This window comes from Plutella xylostella, chromosome 25 (assembly GCF_932276165.1).
Source record: "Plutella xylostella chromosome 25, ilPluXylo3.1, whole genome shotgun sequence".
Lineage (NCBI taxonomy): Eukaryota > Metazoa > Arthropoda > Insecta > Lepidoptera > Plutellidae > Plutella > Plutella xylostella.
In genome coordinates this window covers 9,174,895-9,192,890 of record NC_064005.1, presented here as the reverse complement: position 1 = coordinate 9,192,890, position 17,996 = coordinate 9,174,895, and the positions used below count along the sequence as shown (strand labels likewise).

Genomic DNA, 17,996 nt, shown 5'->3' with positions numbered 1-17,996 from the left:
CTTGGAGAGATAGCGCTAGACAGTAACGTCCCCAGGATAATAAGCGTAGACGCAATGGTGATCGAGTATAGGAAAGGCGAAATTGTTGACCAGCTGGGTTGCCTAAAAGCCTCAAAACATCATGAAATAGTGGTGTACGAGGACAGAGGCGAAGATCTAAGCTTTCTCAAAGGTCATATACTTGCGAGGGGCATTGACAACTGCCACCAACAAGCCGAATACTTGGTCACCGGATCTGAACGCCTACAGGAGAGGATGACCGCTGGGGCTGTCGCCGCTTCAGAACAACGGAACATGGAAAGGAGGATGCACAATTTAACATCGCAAGGGCGTGTCCAAGGGTTCCTCCAGGCTTTTAAAGCAGCTGCCTCAAGCCTTATAGGAAAACCACAGAGGACACCCGAGAGGCGCCAAATCTCCAGAGAACCTAAAACTGGAAAAAGGCTTGCCCAGAGGAAAATTACTCGAGCGGATATGGGCCAGGTGGTCCCACCGAAGCTGAAAACAGCTACCACCTCAAACGACCATCTAGAGAATGCCGCCATCGAATTTATGGCAATTACAACCGCCACAAAGCAGGTAAATCTCTTGTCCTGCAAAACGATCATGCAGACCTACAGGCAAGAGAACGAAAGCCGGCTAAAAGTTTTACTCGAGGAGGCCGAAGCCTGCATATACGATAACAGTAGTTGCCAAGTCCTCAGAGGCAAAATGACTGGAGCGTATATGGCGGCTTATAGCGAGGAATGCGGATTTGTGCCCTGGGAACGCAACATCCCGAAACTCACTCTCCCACACAACAACCAAATGGTGGTCGTAGCTCAGTGTACCAGGATTATGCTAGAGGACAAAATCCTAGCAAAAGCGGAAACCATTAACGCTACCTGGAATAGCTGGACGATGCCCACCATCGCTTGGGTGAACGGGGTACCTGGATGTGGGAAGACAACCTGGGTGGTAAATAACTTCGATGTGAGCAAAGACACCATTATCACCACGACAACTGAGGCGGCCGTCGATATACGAAACAGGCTAGCGCATAGGATCGGGGACATGGTTAGAACTAGGGTACGTACGATGGCATCAGTCCTAGTAAACGGCTTTAGAGAACATGTCGGATGCCAACGCCTGATAATTGACGAGGCCCTGATGAACCATTTCGGGGCAATCGTAATTGCCGCCCGCCTGTCCCGTGCCAGTGATATTGCTCTAATCGGAGACATCAACCAGCTACCGTACATAGACAGAGAGAACCTATTCGAACTAAGGTACAGTCGCCCAACACTGGTAGCAAACATCACCCAGGAGCTGTTGTGCTCATACAGAAACCCCATGGATGTTGCATACGCCCTAAGAGAAGTATACTCAGGCATATACGCAGCCACAACGCGTATCCAATCCCTGCAGCTGAAAAGGTTTACAGACGCAGCAATTCCAAAATCCCAAACCAACACTCTATTCCTGACGCATACACAGGAAGAAAAAGAGACCCTGACCAGCCAAGGGTTTGGAGAAGGAACGGGATCACGCGTCTTAACCATACACGAAGCACAGGGATTGACGTATGAATCCGTCATTATCATAAAAACAAAAGATAAAATAAAGTTGCACGATAGCATACCTCACGCAGTAGTGGCGCTGTCGAGGCACACCTCCGCCTGCACCTACTATGCGGATGACACCGAGGACGCTATCGGCAACCTCGCTAAAACGGCAATAACAGCACCGAAGAAACGGATCCTCGAGTACAACCTAAAGATGGCAATAAAAAATCGGGACAAAGAGGTCGTTGCCCAGCAATCAAGGCTTTTGGCAACGCAAAATGGAGCGGAATAGGAGAATTTTGATTTTAATTTTATATTGACGGCCAAACCGTATTGCATGTATTTTATAGTTTTGTTATGTATAGTATATAGCATGTATTGTATAGTTTTGATATGTAGGTATTGTATAGTATATCATGAATTAATATTATCTGTATAAGAACTAACCAATAAAATTAAGATAGTTTTAAGAACACTGTCACACATTAACACCAGGCAAAACAACAGCGATGACAAAAGGAGTGTGCGGCCACTGACAGGCGTCTGTTAAGTTCTCTGAAGACAGCTGACACTGGCCCTACCCTTCAAATGTTTGTTGCCATTATAATTGTAAGTGTGACTGTGTGAAACAAAGAAAAAAAAAAAAAAAAAAAAAACAAGAAATGCACAACTGGGGGTTTTTAGTCGGTTAAAGGCCGACACTACCTGGGTCCCCTTCCCAGGTGTCTGTGTAGATTTTCCTCCAGGAGTGCAAAAAAAAAAAAAATTATTAATAATATATAGGTATATATATATAAAAGATAAAATATATATATTATAAGCTTCCACATTGAGTAGTGAGTAGTTAAAAGATGAAGACAAAAAACAACCAAACTCTCACAATATATTGATCTCTCAAAAAGGCACGGACATAAAGTCTGTGGAGTGATAATAAAATCTTAAAAAAAAAAAAAAAAAAAAAAAAAAAAAGTACCTACCTCCTTATAGAAACTGAAGTTGGCTGCCGGCGGCACGGCATCAGCAGAACACAGGAGCTGGGCGTTCTCGTCCTCTCGCAGCAAGCGCGCCTCCCGCGGCTCTACTAGGGACAGCTGGGCTACTGGCGGGTCTGGGAAGAAATATAGCTCATTAAGTATACCATAATGATAGGTATATTTCAGGGTCGTCTTGTCTATCATGTGGAATTTTTCAGAGAACTCAGATAATATGTAAAATACCCTTATGAGACAGTTGTGTTTCCGTCATCGGCTAGGACGGTCGCTTTCTGGCCATCTGTAGCCGTCACGTGTGACTCACTACTGAGTGAGTGTATTATGGGTAATTTGTAAGAGAACTCAAGTAATAGGTAAGGTAGAAGTGACAATGGACCGAATATTTATGACGAAGAACCAATGTCTGGTATCTTAAAAGAGTATATGAGTACTATTCACAAATTTATTTTAATTCAATTTAGAAAATACAATAAAATATTTAAATAACACTGCTACTTTCTCTTATGAAAACAAAACAAAAAAAAAGATAACACAACTTTGAAAAACTTTAATCTTACACTTCAGTGCACGGGATAATAAAACAGAGCAGAAGCTATAATCTATCTTTAGATTTGGCAAAAAATAGGGAAACTTATCTGAGAGAAGATCCAAAGAAAACTTTGGCATTCTTTAAAGCAGCTCAATTGAGAAAGAATCCTGAAGAGTTGTTGGTTGTTTAGCTGCTAACTACAACTACAGACGAAATCGATCTGCTGTTTGTACTTGCCCACTCTTTAGCCCTGTATTGATGGGAAACTTCAGACAGAAACCAAATATACTCGCACTGTGTACTAAGATGTATACGTACGTGAAGTCACTGAAGACATTTACTTGGATATAGAAGTGCATATATAAACCCTTTCTTCATTGGAAGGAGTCCTGTGCCTCAGCAGTGGTCACGTAATGGGTTTCGATGATGATACGAAGTGAATATACATCAGTATAAATATATTTTTACCATTAAATAGGTAGTTACTCATCATACAACAACAAAAAATCCCTCTCTACAAACATCAGGTACATCGTAGCGGTTAAAACACCAAATTCGTACTAATAAACTCCATGCAGGCACTAACCGAAACTACATAAAAGACACTTGTCCTGCATAGATTACTTGAGCGAAGTTAAAACAACCGAACTACGAACAGTATTGGCAATCAGTTGATGGATCGTCGAATGCATCGAACAGATGCGACGAACAACTTCGTCTGTCGAAGTTTAACTTATTAAACCAGTCTATTTACGACTTGCCAACTTTTGATTAATCACAGATGGCTGCCAAACGTTAAACCAATATTTGTTTTTGTAGATAACTTTTCCTTGAAAAAGTTAATGGATTTTCTGAAAACCTTATACTATATAATTTTATTAGTATGAAAGTTATAAACTTGTGTGTTTTGGCAGTTTTCTTATAATAAATAATTATATATTTATGTTAAAGACAACGAGTAACGAATATAAGAGCAAAGAATATAGTCGAAAAAACAATGTCAATACGACTGTCATGTCACCAAAATATTCCAATATCATGCTATGGTAGTGTCATCAATCATTAAAATAATGTTACAAAAGTAAGATATTTCAGCTTCCAGATTGGAAAACTAGGTACAGATAAAAAAAAAATACGGCCATGTGTTTCAGAGACATAAGCAATATGAGAGAATATGGACTATAAAAGATAACATTGTAAATATAGTAAAAATAATAAATAATGACCAAAATAATATCTGGTCATAGCCGATACAGGAATACATTTTTCTTTCTTTTCCCGGTTCTCGGAAGAGCCATAATGACTTTGGAGAATACGGCTTATCGCCTTTTGATCCCGCGGTGGCATCGCCTTAGGGTGATGTGGCACTTTTTCGTAAAAGAAAACAAGCATTTTCTCTTCACGTTTACAAAACCACCTCTTCTTACGAGCGCTATACTATTTGACAGTTTCCTTCCTAACTTTCACGCCAAGTAACTTTGTTAGGCAGTTCAAAAGTTACGTTATTGTTACATACGCTTGCGTATTAAGAAGGAAGTGTTTTGTACCGCTTGTCTGGTTTGCGGCTGCAAACTTGTGCAGACGTTGGTTAGTCTGTTTAATGAAAGATATACGAAGTAGAATAGTGTGTTTTATGCGAAGAGTTTATACAGTTTGTTTAAAAAATATTGTGGTAATACGAAACTTGGTAACTCAGGCATGCCATTCTGAACAACTATTTCTCTATAACTTTGTACTATGTGGAGTACATTTTATATTTATCTATTTTCCAAATGTCCTAAATAAAGGACAAGCGGCGAGTCTCCTTTCGGCTTACTATAGATACCGCTTTTGCAGTAGGTCACCCACCCGTCTACCTCCACCTGTGACGTCATACTCACACATGACTTCAAGCATGACGGAGTCTTCGAGCGTGTAGGCGGGGAACCAGGGGTTGGACACGCGGCACACGAGCCCGCGGCCGCCGTCCTCGCGCCGCACGCGCCACGCCAGCACGCTGCGAGTCACCTCCCCGTCTACCTCCACCTGTGACGTTGTACTTGGTTAGAAAAAGGAATATACTAGTGTTCTTCATAGTATTACAGAACGTGTGTAGTAAGTTGAATAGCTTCTTAGTTCCGTTTGTGCTCTCTTTGCTAGATCAAATAATCACCCCAAAGCATTGCTGCTATGCTAACTGATGGTATTTCATAAAGCAATGGTAGTTCCTTTGATAACCTTCAAAGCAGAATGTACTTAATACATTCTATCTTTAACGGACCAAATCGTCCACCCATTCCACTAGCTTGACCCATAATCCCCACACACCTGGCTCAGCGTAGAGTCAATCAGCTGCGAGTTGATGAACCAGTCGATGTTGGGCGCGGGCTTGGAGCCGCGCGTGGTGCACACGAAGGAACGCTCGTGGCCCGCGCGCGTCCTGCCCAGACCCGTCACGCGGACGAATTGGGGTTTTACTGGAAACAAAGGTCTTTTTAGAAGTAGGAGAAATAAATTTGTATTTTTTTCTAAAGTCATATAAGAGGAAGAGCCAGTACATTTTGAATTGTTTAACTGATTCATAATCATAGCTAAGAAATATAATTATGTTTAAACTTCTCTCGCTTATCTTTTGTATCATTATCAAGGATTGTGGAGGTGGCATAACCAACGTAAAAAATCCCCGACATTCAAAACTAAAAGTCGCATAACTTTTGAACAGATAAGCCGATTTTGATTAAATCTGGCTAAGAACACTGAGCGTAACAATAGGTATCTATTACCCAAAAAACAAATCGAAATTCGGTTCAGCCGATTGGGAGCTATGCTACCACAGACAGATATACATACACATAGGTACGTTACACTGATAACATGTTGGTTAAAATATACTTACAAAACAGCTTAACATTGACATTCCGGACAGTGGGCTGCAGCAGCGGCGGCTGCACCCGGCACTGGAGCTTCACGCCGTCCAGCTCGCGGGTCAGCTCCTGGATGTGGAGCTGGCAGACGGAACCCTCGCGCGTGTGGGCCAGACGCTCCTCGCCGCGGTACCATGACACGTCTGGGAGGGGTTTGCCTGGTGGGTGATAGATAATTCTTTATTTCACAAACATGAACATTACAACAGCAAATGCACAACATAGGCGGTACAGTTGGCGGCCTTATTACTAAGAGTAATTTCTTCCAGAGAGTGGATGGCTAGTGGGGTTTCTTATCACATCACACACAGGTGATATCGTATATGATAAAGGCGAGCGTTTGTGAGTGTGTGAATGTTGGTTACACTTTCACGCAGAAACTGAACAGATTTAAATTAAACTTGATATAGCTATTTAAACTTCAGAATAAAACAATGGATACTTATGCCTTCAACGGGAAACCATTAAAAAACAATGTGAAGTATGCAGAATTGATGCTTTTAGACTTAGAATCGGCTATAATAGAGGTAATATTATGCAGCAGCTTACCTCCTGATGCCTGGCAAGACAGCAGTAAGCCCTGCCCTTCTCTGAAAGGGCCGGCGCCTCCGCCGAGGATCTCGCGACCCTCGGAGTCGTATATCCGAGGGGATTCTGGCGGGACTGAGAAATGAGAAGATGTCAGTACAATATACACAGTCATTGGCCGCTACACGGGCTCGTTATCGATGTAGATACGTCTCTATAATATCACAATTCACCATAAATAAGGATGTCATAAAGTAGCACGGTACTGATGGCCAATGCCTGCAAACATGTGGAATTCTTATGATAAGTAGGTACTTATTTTCATGAGTGCTCGTAAACCTCGCTCGATAGTATAAAATTGGCGCCCAAACATGGGACATAATTGGCGCCCAACTGGGCCTAGGATTATGTTGGCGCCCAAACTTGGGACATTATTGGACTCCAACAGACGGTATTGGCGCCTAAACATGGGTCAAGGTTACGACTCACTATCATTTTGACGCCCAACTAGGGCCCATCTCGGCGTTGGCGACCAACCTGGCACCCAACTAGGGTCTCATTATTTTAGCGACCAAACGTAGGACACGTTTCTTTAATGCTGTGGGACAAAGATTGATGATCGACGAAGTCTTAAACTGCAACATAATTATGTTCCCAGTATTTAATATTTACAAACTTACCTATAACAGTAAGGTTCACTTTGTAATTTCTGGTCGGTGAATCTATGTAGTCTATTCTGCATCTGTAGAGGCCTTCATCTTGCGCTGCCACCTTCTCTATGGCGAGATGTGCTGACGACGGGTCAGACTCGTTCAGCACGAAGTGACTTCTGGCCCCGAACTCCCCAGCTATCGCCCAGTGGACCGGAGCGCCGTTTCTGAAGTCCACACTGAAAAAAAAGAGTCATTATTTATATGGTAGAAATTGATAATTTGGGTTGGAGGAGACAAAATACTTTAAGCAAAACTACCTATACACTGATAAGATCGTAACACGTTCGATTAAGAAGAAGGAAAGTACAAACATTAATTTATGCCCTTTGGATAGGTACAAAAAATACCTAGTATAGCATTGTCGTATATTGTACTCTATATTTTTATATAACATAATTTAAAATTTCAGAAAGACGCTCCACTTACAGTATAGAATAAACTTTTTAAGCTAACAATCTCGTTACAGTTAACTCGGTAGATATAAAAGAAAAACTTTTCCCGACTTAGTAGCTTGGATTAAGTAACAGATAATTATGAACTTTGTTGGCATCCGAATAGAGATTAGTCTTGATGAGCAAGTTTCCTTTACCATTAGGTACATACCTAATTGTAATAAAATGGTAAGACCTAACCTTGTCTATGTAGATAAAATTATTACCATCATCAGTCTTTTATTACATGAAGCCAATGCACAAATATTACTTATGACACATTTAAAATGTGGTCATGGCAAAATGGTTATACTAAAGTATTTTATTTTTGTATTTATGTTTCTAGGTTGTCTCCGAAATATGTACTTTACTCTTTTTTACTCTTCTTTATTCTGTCGAAATAGCGAGTGTGTTAAATGAAATAAGGAAAAAGCTAAGATGGTGTGCAATTTGTTTGCTTATTTAGGTAGGTACTTATACGATGTCATTTATTCTAAAGTAAGTAGTTCATAAGTATGTCATATTTTTAAAGATCATAATTATTTGCAGTGTGTAATAGTGAGGCCTCCCCGAGTTCCTCGCGGCTGCAACAATTACAAGCACTTGCGGACTACACTCGACTTGGCGATACTTAGCCATGAGACACTTACTCTGGCGGCGAGCCAGGGAGACTACTGCGACATTACAAATCTGACTACTGAAAGGAACTGCTCAACTATTCGTTTAATCTGCTGAGATGCAAGGCTAAAGATCACATGTTATACCCTGATTACAGCCTACAGTATCCTCAGCCAATCCTCGGCCAATGAATGGCTAGCAACTGAACGAGTGTTTGGTCGAGGATATGCGTCCGTTGCCGAACGGTGGATGCTTTTCTTTAAAATACTTCTATCGCTTTCTGACAAGAAAGTTAGAAACATTTATTTGACACACGGAAACAGAACAATAAAAACGAAAAAGAAAGAATCAACAACAAAATACAGAAAATGGCCTTAGTCTTAATTTTCTTCATAACAACTTAACGTTAACTGTACTTGAAGAAGGCTCGATCTGGAAAAGTGTTGGCCTATAATTATGTAGTGGTAAATTCGGAGAAGGTTCTTCTGAAAACTGCTCAATCCGACCTCTGCATCCGCTATGCTTTGTGAAACCTTCGTGTACTGTGTATTTTATGAAATTTTCGTACCTAATTATGTTTTATGTACCTGGTGTACGGTGTTGTTTTTCTTATACATTAATTTCAATGATTAAGGTACATGAGTAAATTTTTAAACATACCTACATATCACAGCTATGTGCAAGAACTAGTACTTACCCAAATAATATCCGTGCTACTACTTAAAATTTATATAAATATCATACATATCTACTTAATTATTATATCGATCAAAAAACAAGCATCATAAGAACTATAAACTATGCCTATAAACTTTATAGGCTAATCCCGCTGAACCATACAAGTACAACAAAAACATACTTTTGCATTTTCTTGGCTCAAGGTTTTTCCTTGAATTATTTCGTCCAACTTTAAGTAGCTGCAACAATAAAGAGCAGGAACAGATTACTTCGTGCAATCTTGAGAAGCAAGGATAGAAGAATTCATCAACAACTTAACTTAACTTAACTTACTACTTGAACCATCAGATTTTAGTTACGATTGATCCCAAGGTAGGCCTTCTATAGCTTATAGCAAGCTTGTTTTATGCTTTTTATTATATGATGACGAAGGTACATAAAATGTGTGGTTTTCCTTTGTATCCGCAGTACGCTAACATAAACTGAAACTTTTTTTAAAAATAATAAAATATAATAAAGTTCCTTTTTCTTAGTTTCAGTTAATGATTTTTCAATACGAACGAAATAGATGGAGTGACAGTGCAAACAAACGTCTCGACAAATAACACCCCACTTCTACCACTTAACTCTTATTTTGAGTTGGTTTGGTTAGAAGATTTGTCACTTTATTCATTGGTGCAATGTTTATAATACGGTTGAACTTAAAACGCTTTGACCGTTAAAAAAAATACGTATATATAGGTAGTTTTTAAATACACATACCTCGTCCGTATATCGTTAATCTAAGTTTCATTAAAACAGTTTCAGCCACCAATACTCCGTGTAGCGCAAAATAAGCCACTCGTACAAGATTTAGCATCGCATAAATGTATTTTAAATTAGCCAAAGGAGAGTGCGCGTATGCGTGCTGTACTGGGTGGAGTTTTATCAGTGTGACTCCCTTTAAAAGTTCTATGCAATGAACTGTGCTTTAACTATACAGGGTGTTGCAAAATGGGTATACTAAGCCGAAACCTACATGTGCAGCATGGTACTCGTATATCTAAGCCCGAAACTGAAATCAGAATTGAAAAATTCGCGAAAAATAAACATTCTCCATAGTAAAAAAGTCACGTGACCAACAAAGTTTCTATGGAAAATGATTTTTTTTACCCTGTTTGCAACATCCTGTAGAACTCTAGACACTAGTACATCTCTGAAAACAAAAATAAAGCCGTTTCATATACTTATACATAAGTTATTTAATTACCAACTCCGAATTTTAAACTTTCCTCATACAGTTATGTTTTTTCAAGATTTCAGTTAGGATCAGTTAGTAGGGTAGTTGACCTGCCGACAAGCACACGGATAAAAGTCAACCCTGTATATGGGGGATAGTTAAGACGGTTTACAATTTATGCAGTCCCGTCTTGGCGGAGTACCAGAGGTTTTCATGCTTTATGTTGTGATCCTAGAAATGAGACATCCTGATTCTTTAGACATGATATTTTGTCTGGTTTTCAAAATTATGCAGCTTTTATGCCAAGTTATTATTTGTTATGTCTAGACTCTATAGGCTATGTCAAAAATTCATCCATAGAATAATTGGAAAAATTTATAGGAAAAATGTATTTATTTCTATTTAGGTATACTTTACTTATTCATTATTATATTTTTATACAGGATATCGCAAATGTGGTAAGTATAGTGATCTGAAAGCGGGTGACTCAGGGGGTCATTCTGTACAAAGTCAGTCATTCTGTCTGTATTTTTTTTCAAACTCTTATGAAAATTCGTGGAAAGGTATCTTGTAAGGTTATTAAGTCAGGTTCGCAGACGTGCATTTTTCTTCTAAGCTAATATTTACTAAGCCAAGGGCCAAGACTTATCACAATAATTATTATGACCACTCGAGATATAACAAATACATTTAGCGATAGAAAAGGCCAAAATAAGATGAGTAAGGTGGGTAATTAAGCAAGATAAGCTGTCTTAGCATTTTGAAAGAAGATTAATTAAGATTCTATGAGAGAAATAAGACAAAGTAAACACTTTTTATTCGAAGAATTAAATCTTTATGAAACATTACAAGTAAATGAATCTAAAAACATTTTAAGACTGTTGTTACGTTTCTTGTAATTTAATAACTCTTAAACAGTATTTACCAGAAAACAGAAGTATTTGCTATTGTTAAGTATTGCTTTATTTTCTTTTTACGTTAACATGGAAGAGAAGCTGAGGCTGATTTTTTATAGTTTCAAGGCACCTACCTACTTGATATTATTATCTTCACGCAAGATAATGGTTCTTGACAGACAGCTGATGGGCAGCTGTACAATAAAGAAGTGATCGTGAAGTCAGAGTGAGTTATAAAAAAGCTTATTAATTAAAGAAAACTGTAGGTACGGTCAGTTGCATAAGTAGCAACACACTTTTGTACCTTGTCAAACTGAGTACATAACAAACCGTCAATGTTTGAACAGGCAGTTTGTGAGTTTGACAAGGTGCAAAAGTGGTACTTATGCAGCTGACTGTACCTACTTATTCCCTAACAAGTCCTATTCCGCAATCGCGCTATCACTTCACAGCTACACGCGTGCACCTCACCGGCCTCATAACATTCATTAAACGTATCCGAATAAAAAGCTAAATTACACAGTGTAGAACAAAAGCTACTATAAATTACAGATGGTGCAACATTACCGAAGACGGAGGCAGCGCGGCGGAGCTGGCACTAGGCCAGCCACGCTACCATGGCGCAGAGTGCCTAGTGCGAGTTTCAACGAATACTACCACAATTACGTTAATTGTATCCGGAGTTACTGCCGAAATGATTGAAGGGGTGGTTGGAGTGCTCGAAAGGGATGATAAGTGACGTATCACACCTTCCTTGATTCTAATCTGACTAGCCGATACTTGCAACTCGATGACAAGCCTTCTTCAGAGCCGCGAGCACAGGATTCGAAACCTCCGTTTACGTTGCGTATCGTCAAATGTCACTGTCAAAATGTAAGGCAAATTTGTTAGTTCCAAAAGTGGCATTGGAAAATAGTGACAGTTGACGATATGTTCTTTTTCCATAATATGTTTGTGTAGATTCGAAAATAGTATCGAGTCCTGTGCTCGCGGCTCAGGAAGGCTCTTTCGTTCTTATGTTTTTGTTGTGGTACAGCAGACAGATGCACACACATTATAACAGTTACATAGACATGTTAAACTTATAACATCCCTCTTTTTTCGTTGGGGCTTAAAAACATCGAGTAACCATCGGCAAACCATAGTAGCGTACCAGAGCAGGCGAGGTCATTCAACCGAGCGCCAGAAGATAACAGTCACAAGTCCACTGGATTCTGAAATCCTGAAACACTGAAATGTGTGAATCCGTTGTCAAATCAAGGCCCTTGTCGATGCTGAGGGCTCATTGTTCTGAGGACTCGGTCGTTGATATGCGAGCTGCCTTTTGCAGCTGACGTACGGAATCTGAATCGGAATTTTCGTGTCTCATTTAATTTTGTAGTTGGAATTGTTGTTGCGTTATTTTGTAAGTTATATTTAATAATTAATTTATCAGCAGAAGTTAAATAATTGATTATTTATCTCCTTACCAAGCAAATATATTGCAATTATTAAATTGGAATAGATAAGAATGCGATCTATTTTTCCACACACAAAACTGATAAAAGCGATCTTAGAATAGTGGACTTGTGAGGCCGCTATATTCAATAATTGAATATTATTCCTATAAAAAATCTATCTGTATCTTTTTCTGTTTAGAAAAAAATAGTTATCGAAATTGCTTTCCAATACAAATAATAGCTAGATAGTGCATACGGTATCGGTATAGTGTAGGTAGATATCGTTTTTTCAATAAACTATGAAAACCAAACACGAATCTCTTTAGACTAAATAAATATTCCCACATGCACCCCTATTTGCATATGTAGGGTAAAATTTAGTCATTGAGCTAGTTGAAACCAGGTCGTACCTGGTCATACCTATAGCTGATAAACAGAAGTTAATGTTTAATTAAATTTATTCATTCAAAATTTACACCTATTACCTATATATTTTTTCCGTACTTAGTAATCGGCCACAAGCAGAATAATTAACCAATCACCTCTACTAAAACATCAATATCAATGCCTACATATTACTTATATAAATTCTCAAATATGATATATTCAATTATTCAGTTTTATGTTTTTAATTGAAATATTAATACCTACTGTGTACCTTTAATTAACTAATTGTCATCCGATGTTATTACTTATCCTATAGGGTACAATGACCGACACACATCTCGATCACTGACACTGTCCCACCTTACCTATCTCACTTTAATATTTTCCTATTTGTGTACACTTTGCTTGGAAATAACCTTGTGAATTTTGAGTTGAAATTATTTGTTACGGCGCTGTTAGTTCATACGTCGCGCTAATTAACTCGACTACAATACTCTCTGTGGTTTGTTTGTGTCTTTGTTAAATGCTTTAAAAAGTTTTTCTGCTCCAATTTGCAGTTTAAATTATGCAATGAAACTTGATACAGACACAGTTTTTCACTGTACACTCACGAGCAATGAAAAAGTTCCAGTGACATAGCAGCAAATAAGGCCTGGGTCTCCTATTTACGCCGAGGGGCGCGTCCAGCATCACTCCGTAGGCCGCGTCACGATGCTCACTATAGAAATGTACTGATGCGGTCTCCCTCACACGCCGACGTTGGCGCGTAGATGTAGTGAGCATTGTGACGCGGCCTACGGCGTGACGCTGGACGCAACCTACGGCGAGAAATAGGAGACCCGGGCCTAATAGTAGAGTACATTTAAAAGCGCATAAGGACATCACCATCTAAAAACGTAAGTATTCTGTAGAAATACGTAGGTATTTCTCATTTCAACTAATTAGGTACACATCTTTGGTCTAAACTTGTAATATTACTAAAATGAGAAACTGGGAACTCTGTATAACCTTGACTGGAAACGAATGAATGAATGGATTGCTTCACCATCTCTCCTCTTATACATACAGTATCAGCATCGCTATTTTACATGTTCTCACAATGAACTATTCAACTCTATTCCATTCTATTCTGTTAGTTCGTGCACCTGGGTCGAGCTCAGTCGAATGTAAACCTGGAGGGTTACTCTATACTAACGAAAAACGGAAGAACGAGATTTGTCGAGCAATCGGGACGTTTAATACAGCGGGAATATAGAGTCGTAGCTGGGGCAGAAGTGCTCCGAAACTTAGTTTTTCGTCAAATAGAGGGACCCCTGGCGCGTCTTCACATACCTTTTCTAAACATGTACTTACCATTGCTGTTTGTGTATACGAGTAATATTAAAACTTTGTGTGGATACACTCACGATCAGAGAAATAGTTCCACTTACAAATTATCGACACCAAACACCAGCATTTTCGTTTTTAGAAGTATTTTTCTGATGCGATGTTAAATGTACTACAATGTTGCAGATTTCAGTTTAGGAGTAATTTGGTGCTTTTCGTACTCATACCTACTGATTTACATAGGAACCTAGCTGTCAGGTATATTGAACGCTATCCTCCAACACTTATAATTTTTTTATAGGTGGAATTTCACCAAACGCTAAACGTATTTAGTAGCCTGTCAAACGTCTGTCAGTTAGAACAAAATGTATTTAAAATTTCATTTAAATACAATTTTAAATACGTTTAGCGTTTGGTAAAAGTGACCCTTACAACTTACATTGTACCTCTTTAGCGCAGTTCACTGAGCTACACTTCATTAAAAGAGAAAAAAAAACGCTACAATCGAACAACTACAAAAGACGGCATTAAACGCTCGAAAGTTTCAACCGATCCATATTTCAGTGCTAAACGAGATCCCGCCACTTACCGCCCCCATGGGGGTGAAGGGGGGGCAGTGGGGGCGGCAATATTTGGAATTTTCAACAAATACACACACGGTTCATTGATCACGCGCCTGGCCGCCGGCCAAGCAGGAAGACGCTGCATTCTCACTATGTTGCTTCTTTCACCGTTGAGAGAATATCAAAAATTGAGTCAGATGCATTGATAAGTTTACCCCTTATGGTTTGAACTATGCGGAGTTGTAGAGATCGTTTCAGTGTGGCGGTTTGTTGTGAGTTATGTTTTTCTTTCGTTTTGTTGCTATAAAATTATGAGGCTTGGGAGTTGAGAGCAAAGCGTTCTGGCAATCTTAGAGACTGATAATATTATGAGATTGTTATAATCATAAAGCGAATAAATAGATTCTTTTCTATTCTCTGTGGGGGTGTAAGTGCACCTGGCTCTCTCGAGTGGATCCTTTGTGCATATCCCCAAGGTCTAAACTGCCTTCCTAAGCTTGGACCATTTCCCACCACGCTGGTCCACTGCGGTTTGGTGGGTTCACATATCTAGATGTGCTAAATAGATAGATATGTGAACCCACCAACCCGAATTAATAGATTCTAACAATCTAATTATTGAACTTATTCTATTTCTATCCGTAAAATCACAGACGTAAAAATAAAACGATTCATGTTATACATGAATAACAAATGAAGACAAGGTCAAAGTACGAACAAACCCGAATAAAGTAGCTTCAGAGCAGAATACATAGGGTGATAGGGCACATCTCGTCACAATACATTTACTCGTGGATCCAACGGCTGGGGATTTCAATCATCTAGAGATTCCTATTATCGTAAACCTGGGAACGTGCCCGTTGCCATGGTTACGAGTCTACGTACTGTTACGACGTAAGCTCCTTGTATAGTCTAGTTTGTCTGAAGTTTGTCGGGAAAATAAGCAAGTACATTCTTAAACGTAGTAATTTTATTTATTTCTGATTATGGGGATGATCACTACAATGTCTAGAAATAGGTAAAGCTAGCCATATCTCGGTTAAAAAATAATACTTACCGACTATTCGGGAGACTAAAATTGAAAGATGAAACGGTAACTTGGGCGACTTGTAAGATTTATTTTTGAAGTTCGGACAGTTTCTCTTGAAGTTTGACGTAAGGTTCTATATTCCACGTTTTAATAACGACGACGGCAGCATGCTGATGTTATGAGTTCGAAGTACCTACCCCTCTACTACCTCACTTCTACTAAATGTGTCAAATTCTCACAAAAAGTAAGGCCCGGGTCTCCTATTTACGCCGTAGTTCGCGTCCAGCGTCACGCCGTAGGCCGCGTCACGATGCTCACTATAGAAATGTACTGATGCGGTCTCCCTCACACGCCGACGTTGGCGCGTAGATGTCATGAGCATCGTGACGCGGCCTACGGCGATGACGCTGGACACGAACTACGGCGTAAATAGGAGACCCGGGCCTAAATGAAATCGCGGTAGTTTAACCTGATTGTTGCATTGTTATTACAGACAAAAGCATTGCAAACCCAAAAGGGTTAACGAAATGTATTTAACGAAAAACAAACATAATTTTGTTATCTACCAAGACAAGCAAGGCAAAACTCACTAGACAAAGCTAGCAGGTAGTTATAAAAATATAAGTACCATCTTCTATTTCAAAAACATAATCATCTCGTCACCTCCCCGTGCTGTTTTCATTGTGACATTAAAAAAGAAAGAGAAATAACGACACTCATGAAAAGTTGTGACATTCATACATCCGCGCAACTTCATTATAACTCGCAAGGAGTTACTGTAGCTCACGGGCCTCATTTCATAATTATGGTCCCATCATTTGGCTGGTAATAAAACGCTCGGGAGTAGCACCGCGATACAGCGGGCCTACCGTGAAGTCGACAAATAGGCCTACAACAGTTGGAGTAAGTATGTACACTCACGAGCAATGAAATTGTTATAGTGAGAAAGCGCCGAGTTACTCCTAAACAAAAATGGCTAGCTTAATGACGTTGTCTGTAATATTCTAGAACATTTGACAGCGCAAGAGAATATTCCCTTCCCTTTTAATACTATTTACATACTATTGTCACTGGAACTTTTTAATTGCTCGCGAGTATATAATTACGTGGTAAATCACCGCTATTTTACAAGATCAGCCAATAATAGAAAATTTATCCAGCCAAAGGCAAATAATTACTACGGACAAAGGACAAGAAGATACTTAACCCCTAAAATATGTAATAATATCCCCCTATTGCGATCTACCGACAAATTTTGTAAAACCACATTAAAACTTAAATTAAAAAATATTTTTTTTAAATTCTGAAACTTAACATCTAAATTATACCATAAAATTCCTTTATATAATATATCAACTGTACCATTAGATTAATTATTTATAGATTAAATTTAATATAAGTGTCAGTAGGTACTTAGTTTTTTAGTTTAGAACTAAGAGCGTCTGCCAACAAACTGTTACGCAGCTTGGCAGTAAAAAATAGTATTAGCCTAAGTTTTTATTATAAATAAATGTCATTAAAAAAAACGTGTAAAAAAGTATAGAATCAAAATATTTTGGGCTCTTGGACAGACTTGGAATACCGCCGGATATGCAATATAATGTCAACGAGTATCTCAGAATCATAAAAAGGTTCGCCTGAAATAAACTGTAATGGCACGTGGTATCGGTACGCCCCCTGCTGAATCTTCTTGTGTAATAAAGTTTACGTGATGGCACGTCTCAGGGGACCTTTAAAACACGAGCGATAGCAACTTCCGGTGTTCATCAGATGGGTTGTGTGTGCCTGTGTAGGCAGATGTTGTACGCTGAATTATAGTAATGAGGTTTGACGAAACTGTGCGAGTATATTTTCGCATTATAGGCATTATCTTAGTTAGGTATGTTTCCGTTGCCAGGTCAATTTATCTGACATGGCATAAAAGGCAATCGTTAAACTTAAAATTAAAAAAAAAACTGTTTCACTCAAATATTTAAAACTCATTAAGCCCCTTTATTTTATGCGATTTTTTCAATCAGTTTCAGTTTATATCACTAAACGATATAATTTCAAACTCGATACGATTATGACTGGCATATTTTGAATATGACGAAGTTGAAGTAAAGTACTTAGAAGCGCAGGCCCAAAACATTGAACAAAACTCCAATTTAACAAGATAATCATCAGTAATTAAACCGTCCACTGCCGGGATCAGGTCAGT

General features: G+C 39.0%; 1 protein-coding gene across 1 annotated transcript in view; it reads right to left on the bottom strand.

The window, feature by feature from the left end:
* Positions 1-17,996, bottom strand: part of LOC105384855 (hemicentin-1) — a 91,628-nt gene that overhangs the window by 12,351 nt on the left and 61,281 nt on the right. The window contains exons 4-9 of the mRNA XM_048630141.1: positions 7,177-7,385; positions 6,518-6,631; positions 5,941-6,126; positions 5,373-5,521; positions 4,946-5,090; positions 2,522-2,652 (exon numbers count right to left, since the gene is read on the bottom strand). Of these exons, the coding sequence (XP_048486098.1) occupies positions 2,522-2,652; positions 4,946-5,090; positions 5,373-5,521; positions 5,941-6,126; positions 6,518-6,631; positions 7,177-7,385 (934 nt within the window). The remainder of the gene's footprint in view (positions 1-2,521; positions 2,653-4,945; positions 5,091-5,372; positions 5,522-5,940; positions 6,127-6,517; positions 6,632-7,176; positions 7,386-17,996) is intronic.